Source organism: Hirundo rustica, chromosome 16 (genome assembly GCF_015227805.2).
Source record: "Hirundo rustica isolate bHirRus1 chromosome 16, bHirRus1.pri.v3, whole genome shotgun sequence".
Lineage (NCBI taxonomy): Eukaryota > Metazoa > Chordata > Aves > Passeriformes > Hirundinidae > Hirundo > Hirundo rustica.
Window position 1 is genome coordinate 11459011 of NC_053465.1, and position 21900 is coordinate 11480910.

At 43.1% G+C, this 21900-nt stretch overlaps 1 protein-coding gene across 7 annotated transcripts in view; it reads right to left on the reverse strand.

The window, feature by feature from the left end:
- The window catches only part of PTPRT (protein tyrosine phosphatase receptor type T), a 451419-nt gene that overhangs the window by 264578 nt on the left and 164941 nt on the right, over positions 1-21900 (reverse strand). For all 7 annotated transcript variants that reach the window (XM_058422730.1, XM_040080154.2, XM_040080156.2 and 4 more), the window contains exons 3-6: positions 19218-19489; positions 13682-13763; positions 10473-10588; positions 7065-7239 (exon numbers count right to left, since the gene is read on the reverse strand). In XM_058422730.1, the coding sequence (XP_058278713.1) occupies positions 7065-7239; positions 10473-10588; positions 13682-13763; positions 19218-19489 (645 nt within the window). The remainder of the gene's footprint in view (positions 1-7064; positions 7240-10472; positions 10589-13681; positions 13764-19217; positions 19490-21900) is intronic.

Consider the following 21900-nt stretch of genomic DNA (forward strand, 5'->3'; position numbering starts at 1 on the left):
TGAACTGGATTCTCCCGCACAGATGAGGTCTCCCTGTATTGCAAACACGCCCCTTTTTTGCAGGTTTATTATTAAAGAGTCTTGTGCTAACAATCATTTGTTCTTACCAAGAAATCTGGTGCATCTTAGCTTGCTTTTCACATCTAGTAAAACACTGCTTTTTTAGTGGTTTGGGTGGGTTTTTTTTTTTTTGGCTACAAAATAAATATATTGTGATGTGAAATGGGTATCCCTGTCCTGCTGAGATAACAGTTCATGCTCAACAATTACATCCCGTAAGTGCCTAAATCTGCCTGAATCACACCAGAATCTTCACCACCATCCATGAATGGTGACAGATGACACTTCAAGGGAGTTTCCTTGAACGGAAAGCAGTTAACAGCATTGTAATCACAGGGTGGATAAATTAGGAACATCTTCAGAGGCTGTTTTTTGGGAAAAAGCCCATAAATAACTTCCCTACAATTAAGCAGGCAGAGGAAGGATGAGCAGAAGAGAGGTAACAAGGAATGTGACCTTGACACTCATTTGTGCTAGGTCTTTAACCTCAGTCATAAGCAAGAGAAGACAAAGTGTCATTTTGAATTTTAATGTCATGTGAGCGTCATTAATAATCAACTGCATGAAAATTTGTATGTTACAAAGGAACAAAGAATGAAAAGCTGCCAGGCTTGTTGGATAATGGCACATATCTGGTGGTCATTCACTGCAAGAACACTTCCAGGGAGCAAAGGCACAGGGATGTGTTCTTGGTGTTTCTTGCTCTTTTCTGAGCAACAACAGTCCTGAGTTCATTTCTTTGCAGTTGCCTTAAAACCTCCTTAATAACTCTAGCTAGAAACAAAAAGGTTTGCATGAATATCATGTGTTTAGTCATGGCACTCAGTGGTGTGATAGGAGAGCCATTAGCATTTCCCAGACTGTTGGAAACAAGGTCAAGTTTAAGCCAGTGCTCCCTGCTCATCTCTTCAGCTCATTTTTGTCCCTGTGCACAGCAACAAAAAGGCTGCTGAGGAGAAAAACAAAAAAAGCTGGGAAAATATAGACTGAATTGCGAATACACCATTAGGTTATCAACTTGTTTTGTATCCCTTGTAGTTTCATATTCCTCCTGAATAAGTTTGTTTATTAGCCTGTTGATTAATACAAACAAGAGAAACCAGGAAAGCGTATTCTGGATCATTACTGAAGTCTGTAATGGCAGACTTGGATGGCACTGGGTGCAATGCTGAAAGCTGCAGCCTTTCTCTAAACTGCATATCTATCGCTTCTCAAGGAAATAGCTTCATTTCCCAGCTCTGTTTTGGAAGTTAAACATAAGAAGGAAATATTTCCTTTTGAGAGGACTCATGTTTCATACTACTGAAAATCTACAAACAGCTTTGTTTTCCATCTCCATCGCTGGCTACACAGATAATAAGTTCGATGGAAAGAAGAGAAATTGGAGTTAAAGCTCTTGGTGAGTGTAATCTCTTTGCCTCCCCTTTTCTTACCACACTCCCACCACATGATTAAAACTGAGTTAAAGCAACTGCTACTGAACTGCACTGAATTAAACAGAGCAGTGACAAGTTCAATTACCAGCCAACACCAACGCAGGGATTGGTACCTTCCCTACATCAATGCAACTGCAAAGAAATAAACAGAGAAGTGGCTTTTTCAGACCCTCTGTTAATGACAGAGCCATTCTGCCTCACAGATATTTCACAGGCAGCACAACCCTCACAGAGAGCCTGGATGCACCTCCCACTCTGCGCTGGTGTGGTGCTCAAAGGAGCGGCATCATTACGTGTTTTATCAAATCTGTGCTCAGCTTCTCGCAGCACAGCACATGGACCTTCTGAACACTGACTGAACTCGTGTAAACTGGGAGAAAACAGGGAGAAAACAGGGAGAGAGAGAGCAGGCAGCCTGAGGGAACCCTAATTATCAGCGTCCTGACGCTGCTGGGAGCAGCAGCCAGGGACTGGCTCCTGCTCACGAACTGATAACTTTGAGAGCTTTGATTAACGTGCAGAACTCAGGCAGATGAATTCAAACGTGCCCAGAAACTTCTGTGATCTGGATGAACCTGATAAATTCAGATAGGAATCTGTACCCTCGCCAGCTACTTATTAATGCACATGGAAAAAATGCTTTTTTTAACAGCAAAATCTAAATCAGATGTGCCACAGCTGAGCTTGTCTCCCAGGAAGTTCTAAGGGACGGAGGGACGTGGTCTTCTGCCGCCCTGTTGGCAAAAGAGGACAAGTTCTATTCCAAGACACAGAACCTACATTTCCTACCAACACCCCCATCTCCTATGAAGTATGGGGACCTGAGCATCACCAACAGAGGTTATATCACCCCATGATGGCAAGGATGTTCTGTTTTAATGAGCACATTTGGCATGAATGTCTCATAGTAGAGGACTATCTGTGTATCAGGCATGAAAATACTAAAAAAAAAAAAAAAAAAAAAAAAAAAAAAAAAAAAAAAAAAAAAAAAAAAAAAAAAAAATTAAAAGGGTATTTTTCACCATATTCACCGCATCTCTCCATAACAGCTCTATAGGAAGTGCAAAACTTTGGATTTGGTAAGTCTCCTCTATGATTGCATGGAGGACAGCTATCTTTTCATGCTAGGAACACATTCCAGAGTATGTTACATGCATATGAACCACACATTTTCATACCCACACTGAACTTGTTTGCAAAAAAATCAATGCAGAGCCTGATGTGACATTTCTAGAAACACCTTCAGTCCAAGATCAGGTTCAGCTGAAGAACAAAGATGTTTTCATTTCTTACAACGTTTAATCTCCAGAAAAATCTTTCTCCTGGAAGGACTTCCTGTTGCTGAATAATTAACTGAAACCATTCTGGAGTCAGCTCCAGGAATAAATACTGCCAAAATACCTGTAGAGCTTTTCCTTGATGAGAATGTCTTAGAACTGTACATCTGAAATCTTCACAGCGTATTTCATACTGGAGAAGCTTCCATATAAGGATTTATTCAAATAGGTAATAATTTATCATGTTTTTCACACCTGAGTATCTCAATTCCAACACCTTGACAGGGTTTTTCTAATTCAGTGCATTGTTTAGTGCTTGTGTCTATGTTGTTTTCCTTTGTTTTGTGGTTTGGGGCTGTGTTGGAGTCCAGGGCATTCCTTTGGCTGCCCTGGAGGGTCAGGGACCTGGGCAGGGGGGTCTGGGACCCCAGCCCAGAGCTCAGAGAGACACTGGATTTGATTTCAGTCCATGGGAGAGGCTTCTTGCACTGCAGGAAGCATTGCAGGCCACAAGAGTGTAAAAATAGTAGTTTAGTATATCACAGGGTGAAAAAACAGTGAGTTTGGGATTCTTGGCATTGAAGTGAATGGGGCAAGATGGAGAATTTGGGGCGTTGTCCCTTTCTTCTTCCTTCTTGTTCCCTCACTCCATTTCTGCAGTGACATTGGCGCAAAGTAGTTAGTGAGGATTGGGTCAGAGTAAAGATGACCTTTTTAGTAATAGTGATAGACATTGGTAATAAATAGTAAATAAAGAATACGTAGCAATTAGTATAAAAGATAAGGACAGCCCAGAGACAGGGGGAGTCACCAGATGTCCGAGCCGCAGCAAACATCTTTTGGACACTGAGAAAATTGTAAGATAAGAACTAATAAACGAAGCATGTAACCTTGAAGACTCCGTCTTTTCCTGCGTTTGGCACAGAGCTTTGCAGAGGGCCAGAACTCTAAAACCACCTGAGAGCTGGGGAATTTAAGCTCCTAAAAAGGAGCCCCCAACAACTGCCATCTCTGGGATGAGCAGAAACAGCTCGCCGTCCCCCAGATGGGACAGAAACAACTGGCACCCCAGATGGGACACAAACAGGGCTGGGGTTTTTTTGGTGCCTGCTTTTAGGAAGACACTCGAGCAGATTTCAGTGTGTACCTGGTGAGTTAACAAACAGATGGTGGAATTACAGCGACGAGCATCACACCAAAAGAGACCCGGAGAGAGAATGGTAAACAACTCTGCCAAGGAACCCACCTCTCCCTCTGGTGTCACTCAAGGCATCAGCTCCTCGTGTGACTGATAAAAGCAAGAGTGAGCTGTCCCAAATATCACAGCCATGACAGAAAACCTCTCACGTAACAGACAGGTTATTTTTTCAACCAAACACTTTGAAAATCAACGAAAACAAAACTGAAGAGAAATAGAACATCCTGCTGGAGGTCTGCACAGAGGCTGTGCTGAGGCTCCTCCTCCCCCTGTAGTAGCAGAACAGACCGTAAGAAAGTACCAGGTGCCTGAACAGAATGGTAAGGTAGCAAAAGGTAGCAGGAAAATAACTTTGAGAGGCTTCTGGAGAGTGAAAATCTCAGAAAAACTGGCTCATAAAAATAGGTTATAGATGCTGTAACATTCCCTCTTTATCAGCTCTGCATGGATTCCTATCATATATTGAATGATTAATTTGGGCATCCAGAGTACCTGAAAAGGATCAAGGGAAAAAAAAACAACCAACTGCAAACAGTCCTCCATACCCTGACAGAGTTTAAAATGTTATCCACAGCCTTACCTAATGTGGCAAGTGTCCTGGAAGGACACCAGCATTAATACAGACCTTAAATGATAAAATTCTAGCCAATTTCCACAGTATTTTAAACAATCTTTACACAAGCAAGGCCTACATTTTGCTCAGAATATGAGTAACTGCCGCACAGCTTTTACTTAAAAGAAAATTACAGACAAGAAATGTTCCGTTCAGGTGTGAGCAGTGTAGCGAGACAGAGAATCTCCAGGTTTTTTTTTTAAACTGCCCTGTACAAAATTGTATTAAATTACTGCATGTGCACCAGTGAGAGAGAAGAAATAGAGAAGAGCTATTTCCACTGGAGCACCAAAGGATGGCAAGGGGTGCAGATGGAAATGATAGGTTTTTCTGGCCTGGCTATTATGATTGGAGAGTGCAGAGAGAAGAAAGAATGTATTGTCATTTATACAAGCCAGAAGACAGAGAAGCATTAGCACATACAGCAAATAGCTGCCCAGAGAACAGCATTTTCACAGGATTACAAATGTATCTCCTGCCACTAAACAGACTGGAATAATTTGGAACTAATACTGTTATATTCTTTTGTATAAGATCACCAGTAATTCCTTTTCAATAATACATTGCTCTTAGCGAAGGTGCCCACAGACAAGCAAGGTGGTGTGTGTTTAATTTCAGTGATCATTCCATTTGCTGAAACAGCTATTTACTGTCCAATTTGGAGTTTAGGAGTATGCACATTTCAAAGTAAAACCTCTATTTTGATATCTAACAAACTTTTTCATTCACTATCGAGAAATGTGAACTACTTTTCTGTTCTAAATACTCCAATAAAACTTCTTATGCACAGGGAAGCAAACAGACCTTTCAATTAAAAAGATTACATAGACACACTTTTAAATCTTAATCTTTGTTGACGAAGCACCCTGTGATTTTATGTTCCTCTGATCAAGAGAAAGCATGTGAGAAGCAGAGATTTAGCTTGGATTTAGCAGGTTTAGGAGCAGGACTATCAATTGAGCAAAACTTTAATTACAGGCTAATTGAATGTATGCTCAAGTACATTATTACAATTCAATAATTGTCTCTTTAGAATGAAACAATTCCAATTTGCTTTCATTTCCGCCTGTGCGTGTGCATTACAAATTTGTTATTATTCACACTAAAATTACTCAGGCTCATTGGAAGTCCCGGTGTGTGACAGGGTGGCACCAAACTGACCTCAAATGAGCCACTTAACCTCATCTGCTTCCAAATCAGGGACCCTCCCACAATATTATCCTGTTGAAGTTTCTTCCAGGTAGGTGCACTGCTGAGCAATCCGGCAATGAAACCATCAGCACCTTTCCTGCTGGACACCCTTCATGGTTTTAATTTATTCTTCTGTTGTTTTCCCCTGCTTGTATCAACAAACATGAAGTTCCAGGCACCTAACTGAGCCTGGAATGCTCTGACACCTGCTTGCTCTGCAAGGCTGCCTTCCCTCTATTCAGCCAGTGCAATCCTAGGTGTGCTGCTCCTGGCAGCTCAATTCCCTTTGAACAGTGAATTAATTCCTCCAGATTTGAACAAGAGACCAGATCATCAGGTGGGAATTAAAAGCACTTGGCATTCAGCACAAGCATCCTCCTTGTGATCTGTGATGTCTAAACATCTGCACCACACAGCAGCCCAAGGCATAACAAAGGCACCTGCTCACCAAAGGACACAATCAGTTGGCAGAAAGCAGCACAGTGGACAACTTGATCTCGTCTCTGCTGCTGCCCTCTGTTTTCACACCCTCCATCTAGATCAGTAAATTGTACCCTGTGAGCAGACCCAGACTTCAAACTCCTCTCACCCCAAGCACAGAGCACCTCAGGAACAACTCAGCCACCTTCTGAACTCACTACCTGAGAGTCAGTGAGCACTCCTGTGGTGCGGCTCAAGGTAAGTTAAAAACATTAATAAATAAGATATACTAATATAAAATATAATATAATACATTAAAATATAAATCCACCTAGCATAGGGGATAGCACTTCACCCTCTGCCTCGTGAAGGTGAGATTAAGACACACCTTGCATGCGTCAGACTCTTGAATCATGGTAATTAACATGGCTAAAATCCAAACCCTTCAAGAACTACTGATGCTTCTCCTCTGGACTTCACAGTGTCAGCAGAATCAATCTCAGCATTTCCTGCCAGCAGCCTTGAACAGTCTCTCCTGACACACAACGCTCCACCACAAGATTATTTTTGCCTGATAAAATACTGGAAAGGAAAGCAGCTGAAGCCGACTGACAGCCAAACTGTTCAGCTGACTGTTGTAAAGGCCTCCATAGCCACTATTTTTTACGACAAAAGTTTACAAAGAGGGCCGTGTCCAAAGCTTAAATTCAAATATTCAAGATCCCGACTTAAACTCATACCCCTTTTACCCATTTTCCTTATCTTAACGTGAATGAAAGAAGGTCCAACAGAATGCCAATTTTTCCAGGCAGTGATCCCCCAGGAAGAAACACTCCTGTTGCCTGGAGGCGCTGGTTTGCTGCTCCTACCTTTCACGATGAGCTCGGCGTAGTTGGAGACCCCGGAGCCGCCGTCGGAGCGGATGACGCAGCGGTACTTGCTGATGCTGCGCTGGGACGTGTCGGCCACGCTGACCGTGGCCGAGAACCGCCTGTGGTTGACCACTCGAGTGACCATCAGGGCTGTGTCCCTCCCGTTCCACTGCTGCAGAGGCAGAGAGAAATAAGGAGACAGGTGAGTCATGCGTTGGTGCATCCGTGTGTAATTCGCTCCTTGGGGTGCTTGACATAGGTCAGAGCTCCGTGTTCACACGGCTGGGAGAGGTTTTGTACAAGCACAGCTTTTCAAGAGAAGAGTTCAGCCATTCCCTCAGGAAATCCACAGGGCTGTGTGAGCTGGGCCCTAAATATTCTTTTATATAGGTGAGGGTGGGCAGGCCCTGGCACAGGGTGCCCAGAGAAGCTGTGGTTGCCCCTGGATCCCTGGAAGTGTCCAAAGCCAGGTTAGCCCAGGCTTGGAGCAACCTGGGATAGTGGAAGGTGTCCCTGCCCATGGCACGGGGTGGGACCCAAACCTATGCTTCTATAATATATTTAAGTTTGCAATTCTATTTAACATTTGAGATACGTCTGGGTTTTTGGTGTGTTCTAAGGATACAAAGAGGGTGAAGAGTTTGGAAGGGAACCCATATGAGGGGCAGGACAGTGAGGACACTTGGCTTGGTCAGAGTAGGAAAGAGGAGACTGACATCAGATCCCATCAGGGGCTGCAGCTCCTCCTGAGGGGCAGTTCCAATCTCTGCCCTGGGACAGGACCAAGGGAACAGATGGAGCTGGGCCAGGGGAGGTTTAGGCTGGATATCAGGGAAAGGTTCTTCCCCAGAGGGTGCTGGCACTGCCCAGGCTCCCCAGGGAATGGGCACGGCCCCGAGGCTGCCAGAGCTCCAGGAGCCTTTGGACAGCGCTGCCAGGGATGCCCAGGGAGGGGTTGTTGGGGTGTCTGTGCAGGGACAGGGCTGGGCTGGGTGATCCTGTGGGTCCCTCCCAGCTCAGGACATTCCCTGACTAAGATTAGTTCCTGCAAAGGCTCCAGAGCAGCCTCTGCACAGTGCAGAGGCCCGGCTTGGATGTGAAAACACAACAGCTGAAGGCTTTGTATTCACCTGGGAAAATACTACAAATGAACAGATTCTGTAAATTTGGCCTTTTCAGATGCAAAACTCTGATTCTGGACCAATTTAAATAAATTGGTTGGATGAGCAAACATCCTTGTATATCCAGCATTCCCCAACAAACCTCTATACCAATGCCAGACCACATTTTCCAGCTGGAAAAGGGACAGACAAAGAATTAGCCAGAAATTGTTCTCCACAGTATAAACACCCCAACTTGCTCATTTGTCCAGTTTATTAGGAATTTCAAAGGAAAGCACATTGCTGTTTTGGCAGTTTCCACTAAACAGTTTTTAGGGGTGCTTCCAAGGCTATTTTCACTAAATGTTGCAGTTTTAGAGAATGGCAAGCAGGTTTGCATTAACAATAGCAATGCTCTCCTCCCCAAACTGCTTCTCGCAGAGAAAGGTTCATACGGCTGCAGATCAGAATTGTTTTTACACACATCTAATTGTAACGGGGGAAATATTTTAATGAAGGAACCCAAAAGAGATAAAGTAAGTCAAAAATATAACTCAGTGGATGCTAGACGTACACCATACGTAAATAAATTTAAGATAAAAATGCAATTTTTAGGAGAACAGCTGTGATGAGAGCACAGTCACTGAATGTAAAATCACTTTTATATAATATCAACTACATGTCTCACCAACTTAAGCCATTTTGCCAGTACTAATTTTAATTTATATGATTAGATAAGCCAATCCCTTGATTTAAACTAGAATTGAAAATGTTATTTTTATATTTTATTAAAATGCCTGAAGTCAATTATAAAATTTTATAAAATCTGGTAATCTTTTGACTACAAAAGCCCTTCCTGTCTGCCCCAGATGTTACAATTATGGTGGGGTGATCAAACCCTCAGCCACATCAGTCCAAGCTGAGAATAAAACTTTCAGACTGGCTTCAGTGTTCTCCAAATTATGCTGGCCCTATGTATGTGCAACAAGAATCCTCTTGACTTATTCAGGAGTTAAACATCTAAGAACTCAATAATTTTAAAAGCTTCCAGAATGATAATGCTGGGAGTCCACATATCAGGGAAATTCAAAGGGCAGGACAAATTTTTGTGTCCTTCACTGGGAAACACACACCCCATGTGCTTATGTTGGGGTATCTGTTCCATTTCCAGCTCTAACACTGACCATGAATTCCCAAGGTTTTTGCTGCACCCACCAAAAGAGCAGGACCAGACAAATTTGATCAATATGCTGCAAATAAGACATCCAGGGAGGGAAAGTTTTAGTTTTTGAGTGAGTGACTAAAAGGAACAAGACCAAATCTGCTGTCAACACAGCCAAGGGAAACTACGAGCAAGAAAAACTGGGTGCAGACTGGGTTTGCGTATTTTAAATATTTAAGTAATTTCAGACCTTGGAGATTTCCTTCCTAACAATTATCACCAACTCCAGGCTGAGACCATTTTTAGAGGGTGAAAGGAAAGCAGATGGCATAATTAAGCAGAAGACAACTGTCCTACTTCCTCTCTCTTCTGCTTTATGGCTGAGTGTTTACAGGTACATGGGCATTTATTTGAAACCAGCATTTTGCTGTCACTGGCCATTTTCTCCTTTTTCTGTCTCCTAATTCAATGCTTTGTTGTTGTAGCAGCCCTCCTGTTAGAGGGCAGAAATGAGCAAAGACAGAGACTTCTTTTTTATCACAGCATGAAAAGGGTCCTGGTTTATTCCCCTTTACAGCTCAGCCATCCTGACTCCAACCATTCACTGACTCTGCCTGCAGCAAGCCCTCTTGCAGCCTCTGACGGGTTATTTCCCGCTAGACTGTGACTGCAGGCTTTCACCCAGCTAGACTGTGACTGCAGGCTTTCACCCAGCTAGACTGTGACTGCCGGCTTTCACCCAGCTAGACTGTGACTGCAGGTTCCAACAACAGGCTCTAACTGCAGCCCCAGACTGACCTCACAGCAGGGATTCTCTCTCCTCAAGATCCCTTCGTCATTCCACCTCACTAGCTAAGCCACTCCCTTTTATCACATTTCTCTTCATTGGGTATAGCTGTTACTCAGCAGGGGTGAGGCTGCATCATTAATTAACACAGCTGTTACTTATCAGGGACAAAGTCACCTGTATTCCCTTCTCCTACACTTTGTCACCTCAAACTCTCACCTAGAAGTGATTTAAGGACAAAGGATCTTGATGGAAAGATTTTGCCTCACCGCCACCAACCTCTACCTATTTGTTTCACTTGCAAAAGCAAACAAAGCCCCAAACTTAACAGAAAAGCCAGCAGGGCACTGCTTTACCTGGAGCCAGAGCTTGTCATGCTGCGACCACTTCCCCCCAGCGATGCACTGGAAGGTGGCGTTCTGCCCCACGTTCACCTCCACGTTCTGCAGCCGCAGGAAATGCGGGGCTTTTCCTGAGAAAAGAGAATTGCACGAGTAGAGCAAGGCAGGAACCGACCATGCTGCACCCACCCCAGCACTCAGCAAAGCCTTGGGGCGCTCCCTTCCAAAGGGGCTTTGCAAAATAAAGCTGCCCTTGGGTGTTGAGCTCCTCCCTGCAGAGAGGAGTGGTGCTGGAGCTGAGAGAGGGTGGCCTGAGGGATTTTAGAGAGCCCTGCCATCTCTGAAAAACACAGACTTGGATCAAATCACAAGTTCATGGTCACCGGCACAATTTCTTATTGCCTGCTATAAAGAGTAATTGAGTAATCTCTTTTCTTCAGAAAACTATATTTCTAAAAAGGTCAAAAAAAGTCAAATGCTTTTGTGCTTGTCAAGCATGACTGACCCAAACCCCATTTGCACAAGGGTCTTTTATCCTTTTTCTTTTCTTGACTACCAAATACGTCCTAGACCTTTAGAATAACTCATCATCAATATCAAATCTGATATTAAATGAAATATTCATTTAACTGACAGTATTGTATCACTGCTTTAGTTTAAGATCACTGATATCAGTGTTCTGCGGACACTAAATTCAGCATTAGTTCAAAATTAAACCAGTGATATTAAAAATGCAGACATTGGGGTTTTTTCACAAAGAAATTAGATGAGAGGATTATCTTTTTGATTAAATATCAGACTGAGTCAGGTCTCTATTTAACTAAGTATAAACAAGATTACAGCAGTGAATGCAACACCTTTAAGTCAACTATTTTCTTGCAGGGCTTCAGAAAAAGGTTTGTGCATCATGTGAAAAAAATTAATACGACACACTGAAAAAAAAGCTTACACCTAAAAAGGTCAGTGTTTTTCAACATCATCTGCACATTTTCTAGTGTGATTAGAAACTGAAATACATAATTTCAGAGGACATTATAACCTCTCTTCTGTTGGAATCAAACAGCTTTAAAGGGATGTGGGCATCTGTGGCCCTGCATGGCTGAAACCTGATGTACAAGTGTTTGACACGTGAACAGAGAACACATGTTCATACACCATGTCAAATGTTTTTATCTGCTCCTGTGCCCCATCCAACATACTGACAGTTCCTGAAGGACAGGAACTCTGTACCATCCTGCTCTCTGGGTAGCAGGAATGTGCATCAAAGTTTACTGGAACATTCCCTCTGGGTGACATTCAGAATGTCCTACACAGTATTCCTGGATAATTCTAATATTTGTGCCTGCAGTCTAAAGTGTGCAGCTCTAAGTCAGCTACAAATGCATAGGTGCAGAGTCCCACCAGTGCCAACATCCTGGTCCTTGGGTCTGCCCAGCTTCTGGAGCATGGCTTGTGCTGTGGTGGGTTCATGCACACAGAGTCAATGAGCTTTTAGCATAAGGAAAATGGATATTCCAGTGTACTGCTTCACAGGACAAAGGAAAACAAGAGGCAGCACCAGCAACACATTTATTTTTCTGTATTAGGGGCATTTCACTGGTTTTGCTGACTTTGGTTTGCCTGTCTTTGTCATCTGGGAAGGTAAAGCAGAAATTAAGAAATAAGACCTGTGTTTCTAGTAACCTCCAGGGTCACCAGGAGCTTCACAGTCCCCGTATTTTGATTTGTAAATTGTAAAACGAATTCTGAGGGGCAGAGGCTGTACAAGGGAAGGGAACCCGTGGGTGACGTTTACCCTGGTGATTGTCACTGCTGTACAACAAAAACAGCACTGGGTACCAGACAGGAGCACGTTTACAGACACTGCACAGAACTTGGAGCTTGTAATGAGCTCTCTGTGCTAGGGGTTGCAAACAGATTGGAAAAAAAAACCCAAACAACCAACCCTGTTTGAATCATTCTGTTGTTGAGTCACCAAGAATGCACTTAATTTTGAGGAAGGACCTGTATATACTCGAAGAAATGGCTTCAAAATCAGTTTGCTTAATTAAGCAAGGATACAACACAGCATCCTGCCTAACTGCTTTAAATCCCATCATTTTCTTTTGGAGACTCTGCCCCATGGTTTGTTCAGTGGCCTCCTTCCCAGGGAAGGGACCAGCAATCACCCAACTTGCCGTGGAAGGCATGGACCATTTGGGGATTTGTCTGGATGCTGCCAGTTATCAGCAACATCTGGTTAATACAGACTGTAAGTATTCCTTAATGAAGTAAATGCACCCAAAGGCCTGAGCAATGAGCACATGGTAAATACAAATATAATTTACTTAAGCAGCAATTAACCGTACTGCAGTTATCAGAAACGTCCTGTTAAACTTGAGCAGAACCGTGTCTGTCACATTGAATGGCAGATGTTCTTTGACATTCTGATCACTGCAAAAACAGTTGATTCTGCTCCATCCATATGATCCATCATTTTTTTTGTGAGCAGCTGTCACTGACTTACTGAAACCATGAGCCAGAAAGAGGGGCTGTTAAAAAAAAATCTTTACAAGTAACTGTACATTCCATCCATAAAATAGAAAAAGTCCTCAAGCCCCACTGAAGGTGGGTAAAGGAACCAAATAAGTTCAGACTCGAAGACGGAGGCACAATGCTCCTTTAAAGAAAAAAGCAAATAAATCTCAGTTTATTGTTGTGTCTGCAACAGAAGAAATGCAGCACCAACATTTTTGAACAGCGTCATGAATCTGCTTTAGTTTCTACTCCTGGATAAGCGCAGTGTGTGAATAAGATTGATTTTTAATCTCTTCACAGCTTTCTGAGCAGGTCTAATGTGTTGAAACCAACCAACCTTTGGGACAGGCCTCTTACCAAGGAAACACTGAAACAGTTTGGTTGTTCTTTTCAGAAGTTAACCACATAGGTTATTATGAGAAGAGGTTTTGGATTGCTTTCTACAGCAAGAAGATTAAGAAATAATAAAGCCATCAGTTTATTAACAAGTAAAGAAGAGAGAATTGCACTAGCTATAAACTGAGAGCAGCTTTGCCTTTTGCACAGCTTGCAAAAGTTAGATAATTAAGCGAGGCTGACTGTCCTCAGGGGTTTTGGAGGGAGACAAGACATTTTAGTGCTAACCCAACTGGGTAAATCTCTCCTCTAGACTACAAACTGTGGCCTGCAACACGCTGGTACAGTCAGAAAAATAAAAGAGTGCTCACTGCAGGGATGGGCGAGAACTCTGACTTCATCCACAGCGATGTACCCGGGATGTCCTTTCAAAGAGACAGATTCAAATATCACCTGAAACACAAAAGGGAAAAAAAAATCTGAGAAAGAACATTTACATCAGTAATTTCAGCAGTCACCACACTTTGCTGTTATTCCAAATCTGAGTCATTCAAAGCATTTTGTTAACAATGAAGGGATGCTGGGGCAATTCAGCGTGTGAATGCAATACCAAATCTGTTGGGGAAGCAAAACAAAGGATTAGAGCAACATTCAATAGGATGAAAGACAACTCTGTGCATCTCTGATTTGAAACAATAGAAGTGCCCTGGGTATATGCACAAACCTACATTCACTTAAGCACCAGTCCAGGAAGACTAAGTGGATAATAATTTGATATCTTGTTCTCAGTATGCCTTGGAAAATTGGAGAAAGAACTACACAAGACAGAATTCTCTTCCTGAATCAGCGACCATGCATGGACTCCTCTGGAGAAAACTCTGATTTGCTGTTCAGGCCCTTGCAGAAGTAGAAAGTAAATTACAAGCAAGGGATGACACTGGATTCTGGACTGAAATAAGATTTTTCCAGATATATTGATGCTTTTTCTGCCTCCCTGGATTCCACTAACATGATCTGAGAAGGAATATTCTTAAAAACCATGTGTACAAATTCTCGTCATTAATACTACCTTAATAAACTTTTTCTCTATTGGTGTACCTGGATTATGAAAACATTCCAGTAATGTGGGCCTGGAAAGACAGATATTCTATCATAGATAAATAAAAATCCCATTCTATGGGTTTGTGATTTTTACCTGGAAAACTCCCTTGAAGTACATTGTTACAAAAATATATGGACTACCAAAAAATCAGCAGCACAGGGAAAAAAAAACACAACAAAACAAAACCAAACAACAAAACCTAAAAATCTGATAAAGAGATCATTAAAAGTAAGTAAATTGTTGGAAAGCGGGGCAAAGGGAAGGTTCAGATCTCACTCTGGGGACCAGCAACAGGACAAGGGGGAAGGGAACAAAGCTGAGTCAGGACAAGCTCAGGCTGGGCAATAGGAAAAGGTTCTGCAGTGGGAGGCAGATCTGTCCCTGGAAATGAACACAGCACCAAGCCTGGCAGAGCTCATGGAGCATCTGAAGGACACCCTCAGTCACATGGTTCAGTTTTCAGGAGTCCAGTGAGGAGCAGGGAGGAGAATTTAATGATCCCTATGGGACCCTTCCCACTTGAGCCATAGCAGGTTTAGAAATGTCAAACCATAATAATAATAATAATAATAGTAATAATGCAGCCTGATGTTGAACAATCAGTGATGCTACCTCCCAAATTAGTGATTCTCTTCCCAAAGGAGCCAAGTGCTATGCTTTACTACATTAAAAAAAATGAATGGTGGAGATGGAATGGGCGCTGTCCTCTGCATGGGAAAGGGAAATTCCCAGTGTCACTCCACCTGACTAAAGCAACATTCACGCTGCACTGAGCTGCTGATTTTTGCATGAGTAAATAATCAGCTTTCCAAGGACAGAGCTAATTACACACTCAGTCAGCAGTTATTGCCATTAGAGCAGTGTTCTGGTGCAGCCACTTGTTCCATAGGAGAAAGTATTCCAGTCATTTGTAACTTCTAAAATTCACTGCTAGAACACAGAGTTAACTATTTAAACACAGTTTTCAACAGTTCTTTTTGTTCTAAATAAAAGCTGGCATTCCCAGCCTGTGACTGTTCAGCAAGCCACTGGAAAGTAAAATGATCCAAAAACTGTGAGCAAGTGTTTTGTGTTATCACGGTCCTTGATAGGCTGTATAAAATAAGAGTATAGAATAGGAGTCTTTAGTATGGAAATTATAATTATTTTAGCAATTAAATATCATTCACGATAAAAATTACATTTCCTGGGAAGGTCATGCAAAGCTCTACTCCCTTCAGACCTCAATTCAAGTGCAACATTACAGCTACAAAATACTACTTTAGTTTTACATTTGGGAAAATTCATAAACCACAGCAAAATAATTCTCAATTATCTGCAAGTCAAGAACCTGGTAAGTTCTCCAAGGCATTGGCATCAGGTGTGAGTGGGTGGCAAAAGTAAGCACCAATACACAGAGAATTGACTTTGGTTAATTATCAGCATGTGCAGGGTCTTTAACACAGCACAGTATAACTTAATAATAACCAAATCAGCCTCTAAAAAATCCCAATCCACTGGGGCATAATCCACTGAGGACTCCTCTCAATTAAGCAATATTTTTTCACTATTTTATTCTGTTCTGCTTTACACTCAGATATTCCTGCCCTTTCCCAGTTCAAACTGACACATTATTGTCCTTTTGTGTATTTTGAAGCATCTCGTCCTTATCAAGGAGAAGCACAAAAGCACCCAGGCTTTCCTGAAAACTGGGAATTGAAACCCAACATGGGGAAAAGGCAGGAATAAATGTTTATGGGGCCCATTTCTACAAATCCCACATGCAGTATTTTCACTCATGTCCTTTTAAATTCAGCGGGACACACAGAATGACGGCTGAGACGGGGAATGCTCTGCAATTAATGATGCTCTGCATTTAAAAACTCCACAGAAATTAATATTGACAAAATACAAAGCTTCACTCTTAAAAAACCACCCTTAAATGCTCCTGAGGCCTGCAAATACAAAGTCATTTCATGTTTCCTTCCCACTAAACAAGCCCCGTTCCAGCGCTGTGATTTACCAGCAATGTCTGTGTTAGCAGCGTAGCCCAGCTCATCTGTTGTGCTACAACTGTTTTCTCCAGGCATGGATCAATAACATTCCTTGCTCTACATCAAAAAAACACCTTTCTGGCAGGCTCTAGTGCTGCCCTTGGTGCATTCTGGGACCGAGTTCATCCTTATGGCAAGCAGTAATTCAAGATCACACGTATTACCTTTCTCCAAGAGCCATTAGAGCTTTTTCTCGCTACGCTGGAAAACATTTGCAGGCTGGGAATCCAAGCACAAGTAACTCCAGGGTAGACATGATATATCTCCCCACATTTCTATCTCAGCTAAGTGCTTCTGCAGCCAGATGACTCCTATGACCCTTTCACAGAAAACTGCCAGACCTAAAACATGACCTCTGGCAACAGCTTTGGATACCAGTTTTCCACTAGCCACATCTCCAAAGTTCAAAGTACTTGGCAAAGCCTCAGACTAGGGCAGAGGGCTTCAGATTGTTCTGTCTGGCTGAATCTTTGATGCACATCCCAACCTAGGGTGGTGTGGTTTCTGTGTTAGGAGGATAATCAACATTTTGCCCGATGCAGATTTCAATATTTAGGGAAAATGCTGGTTTTACCTGGTCTTTTCAAAATACAGAACGGGCTGTCAGGTCTCTTGTGTACAAATAGTTCTCCAGGAATGCAATTTTGATTTAAAGCTGACAAAGAAATGGCAAATGTGAGTGTGCTGAAGCCCTAGCACAGGGTGCCCAGAGGAGCTGTGGCTGCCCCCGGATCCCTGGCAGCATCCAAGGGCAGGTTGGACACTGGGGCTTGGAGCAGCCTGGGGCAGTGGAAGGTGTCCCTGCCCATGGAAGGGAGTAGAATGAGATGTGCTATCCTAGGGTTTTATTAAATAATACCACAATGGCACATTCCAGATCACGGGTGTGAAAAATAAGACACTCCTCAGGCAGCAACACACCCAAGTTTTGTCATCCTCCCACCTCTGGACTTATTTAAGCAAAAGTGTTATTTTAGGCTGGCAAATACCAAGAAGTTTTCCTCTTCATTTTTTCAAGCTTCAAGTTCTCTTTTTTTGTCTCACTTTTTCTTAAACCTCGCTTAAATGTAGAAACTCACAGGACTACAGACCACCAACAAGGTGATTTATAAAATCAGAGACTGAAATCAATCTACTAGACCCCCGTAATATGCAGCACAGGTCTCAAGATTTTAAAATCCATGCTTAAGGAAAAAAATACAAGCATGACCAGAAGGAAACATCACTCTCACTCATCACAAATTTAAAAAGAAACCCCTTGCATTTTCTAGGAAGGAACTACGCCTGGGCAGGTACTGCTGCCTTCCAACCCATTTACCTTTATGCTTCAGTGGAAAATTCTTGTTTGATTTAAAGGATTCTTTTGTCCAAGAAAAGTAAACTTGACCTGCCAAAGTACTTGTAAAAGACATAAGTGAGGCTCAGGAAGCCTCCTATTGATATGTCTGAGAGCAGGATCCCTCTGATTGTGAGATCAGACTGCCTTTTGCAGGATTTTCAAGCACTGATTTTCTGGGTGAAAGATCATTTCTGTTATCTCTGTGGAGCACCTATGATGAAGCGAATTCTGCTTCCTGCCCAGGATCACGTGAATATGAATGGAGCAGGAGCACTCCAGTGTGCCTTCAGAACAGTCACAAGTTGTACAGTGCCCTTAAAACACCACTTTCCGCACATTTGCATCTCTTTATCTTTCCCTCTCGCCTGCCTGGTGCACTCTGGATTCTGCTGGTATCCACAACTCTTTCAGAGGCAGAGCATTAAAGAATCCTCCTCCAGCTCAGATTTTACAGACCTCCTACCCAGTTATTAGAAGCAAGAAAAAGAGAGGCTTTTCTACCTGCTGTTTTTTATACACAGACTATTTGCTGCCTTTTCATAGTTCGTTCTATCCCAGTCCCTATCTCGCTCATGTCTTTTATTAGTATCACATGGACACCAAATCTCCTGCAAGGTTTAGGATGCAATTACCTCCCAGGCTTTTTATTTTGGTGTGTGTCTTGAATATAAAACAAGACGAAAGTGCTCCTTCAACAAATCAAAAGTAGGATGTGAGCCCACTGTGTGCGAATTATCTAAGTGAAATTAAAACAATGGCTGCAAAGTTGCCACATGAAGACTGAAGCAGACAACTAATAAGTAGGTGTAAAACTAATATAACCAAAAAATTGTGTAGCCATTATATTCCTTGGCTTTGTCATTACCTAAAAAAAAAAAAAAAAAAAAAAAAAAAAAAAAAAAAAAAAAAAAAAATCTTCCAACAGAATAAATAAAGCTGTGCTAGAAAGACGAGGAACTGAGGATCTAATGAAGAATATCCATATTTGATACTGTGGTACAAGAATTTATTGGTACCTTATGTCCTTACACCCCTCATATGGGCAGAAGATGCAAAGCCAAGTCAAAAAATGTTCTTTCTCATGGAACCAGCCATGGTCCAAAAATAATCTAGGGAGATTTATGCAGAGCACAGATGCACATCCAGAAACTGTTTTGTTTACAGTCTCACAGTGCCACGGAAAGTGCCAATACGAGTGGCAATTTCATCATGAACGAGTGGGTCTTGTCAATAATTGCCTCCCATCCATCACTCTGCTGCCTGCCAACAACTAAAGAAAAAAGGCAAGGAGGGAAGAAATACGTCAAGCTGCCTATATAACCACTACAGCTGAACTTATACTGAGAGGAAAAATCAGCGAGGGAGGTGTCGATTTTCAAAACTAACAACAGACAACCAAAGGAGAGAGGGAAAAATATTTACAAACCCCCTACCTGATAAAAATGCGGCCAGAAGGTGCTGATGGCCAGCTCTGCCTTCACCCAGCCTTCGGTCACCACCCCTGACACGTTCCAGATGGGGTTGCCCTGGGGGCCCCCGTTGACCTTGACGTAGACGTTGAGGGAGCCGGGGCTGGAGCGGTCGCGGCTGGACAGGTAATAGTGGAAGTCGATGCAGTGGGTGTCATTCTCCTTCAGCGTGGGCAGCAGCAGGTGAGCTTTCTGCCCCGATGCTCGCCCAGAGCTGTTCACCATCATGAAGGAGCCTGCAGGGCAAAGGAAAAAGAGAACCAAGAGTGGGTTTGCTTGGGTTTTTGGTGTAAACTGCTCCATTCGGAAAGTCAGCGGCTCCCCCATGAGCCATGAAACAAACCAGTCCTCTGGAGGAAGCAGCTGCTGGATACCAGTTGTTAGGGACAGAAAGGATCTCAGAACTGCAGGGGTATACACAACAGTAGACTCAGGGCTAGCTAGAACCACTTCCGTTAAATAACTTGCAAATCAAAATAGAAATACTGTCTTGCTTGCATTATTTTATCACCTTGTGATCACACTGGCACTCTAAACAAAAGCACACTCCCGCTTCAAGCAACAGCCAGGTTCTGCTGCTGCACACTGTCCCCCAAAGGCACACTCAATACAAGGTAACAAGTGACAGCATGAGAGGAAACAGCCTCAAGTCACACCAGGGGAGATTTAGATCGGATATTAGGAAAAGATTCTTCATGGGAAGTGTTGTAAAGCACTGGAAGAGACTGTGGAGTCACCATCCTTGGAAGTGTTCAAGAAATGTGTGTGTGTGGTGCTTGAGGGTGTGATTTAGTGGTGAGCATGGTGTTGGGTTGATGGTTGGATCTGATGATCTGTAAAAGTAATTTCAAACCTTAACAATTCTATGATTCAACACAAAAATTACAGCAGAGTAAACTCTCAGCTGATATTTGCCTGCATGGCCTCAACACCCTTCTGAACCCTGGCACCTGAACGTTTGAAGGTCATGTTAAGAAAACCCCAATTTTCAGAGCCCAACCAAGTGAGGGCCGTCGACAGAACAGCAACATTTTTAGTTGTAACAGTGCAACATGACAATAATTCTCGTGGGAGGGAAGGGTAGGCTGAATTTAGGGAGGGAGATGTGTTCTGACGCAATTTATGAGTTTGTTAACCTGGAAGTCTGCATCATATTAACCGTGGCACTGGATGTTGAACTCACATTTGGACTCATCAAGCAGTTATTTTACAGCACACTGTGTCTGCACTCATCTCCTCACAGATGCATCAAGGTGACGAATGTCAGCAGTAAGGGGAGAAGATGATGAGAGTTATTTCACTCGATTCTGGTTGCAGAATCTCCTTCATGTGGGTGCCGACACTCACACTCAGAAAGAACGGAAGAAAACACAGGGATGGGGCGGGGGGAATCTGTGTGTCAGCAGCCAGGCAGGATCATTTTTAATCAAACATAGCCCTCTTGACACTCCTAGCTCTGAAGCTGCTGCCAAGCCATGCTACAGATGTGTTTGTCTGCTGGCCTCTCGCACTTCACAGAAGATTGAGTTTGAAAAGCCCTGCCTCACTTCTGACCTATTGACTTTCCCCCTTCCTCGCCGCAGCAGGTGACTCAGATGAGCCAGGCAAACGTTTGGATCAATTCTGTGCAGTGAACAGTCATTTATTATAAATTTATAGCAGCTACAGGCAACTTTCACAAAAATGTTTGTTTGGTTGGTTTTTTCCCCCCCTGTATTTATATGGTATATGCATTTTGTAAAGGATTGACAGGAGGAAGTCAATCATTAAAAAAAAAAAAATACACACTCTGAAGACCTTGGAAAATTCCAGCACAATGCAGGCACGGCTGGGGAAGAGGAAGAGACACTAAGAGAATTTATAGGCAAGATGGTCTCTGGCAATGTTGCCTTTCAGTGGAAATTAAAAGAAAAACAACACAAAAAATGGTCCAAAGTCAAGAAATTCCAGATTCACAGAAAGGACTTGGAGAAATGTTACAGCTGAATGGAAATTTTCCAGTTGCTCTCTATAAATTAGGATCCTGACAAATGTCCATTGCTCATGTAACTCTGCTCCCAGTCAACCATAAGATCCCCTTCGTCAGCATGAAATGTATCCACACTACCCTTAAAAATCTACTCACAGGAACTAAACTTTTGAGAAATTGAAATTTGGGGTTAGTTTCTATGACCTGAGAACATTTATTACCAGAAAGCACAGGTGCCTGCAGGCTTGGAGAGGCAGCACCACCTGTCAGGGAGGCAGCAGGCTGGGAACCTGCCACAGCCAGGATTGGGAGGGCTGACTGTGACACCCACATCCACGGGGGCTGGAGCCCCTCTGCTCTGAGCCAGGCGGGGAGAGCTGGGGGTGCTCACCTGGAGAGGAGAAGGGTCCAGGGAGAGCGCAGAGCCCCTGCCAGAGCATAAAGGAGCTCCAGGAGAGCTGGAGAGGGACTGGGGACAAGGCATGGAGGGACAGGACAAGAGTGAATGGCTTTAAAGCGAAGGAGGGGAGATTTAGATTGGAAATTGGGCAGGAATTGTTCCCTGTGAGGGTGCAGAGGCCCTGGCACAGGGTGCCCAGAGCAGCTGTGGCTGCCCCTGGATCCCTGGCAGTGTCCAAGGCCAGGCTGGGATGGGGCTTGGAGCAGTCTGGGACAGTG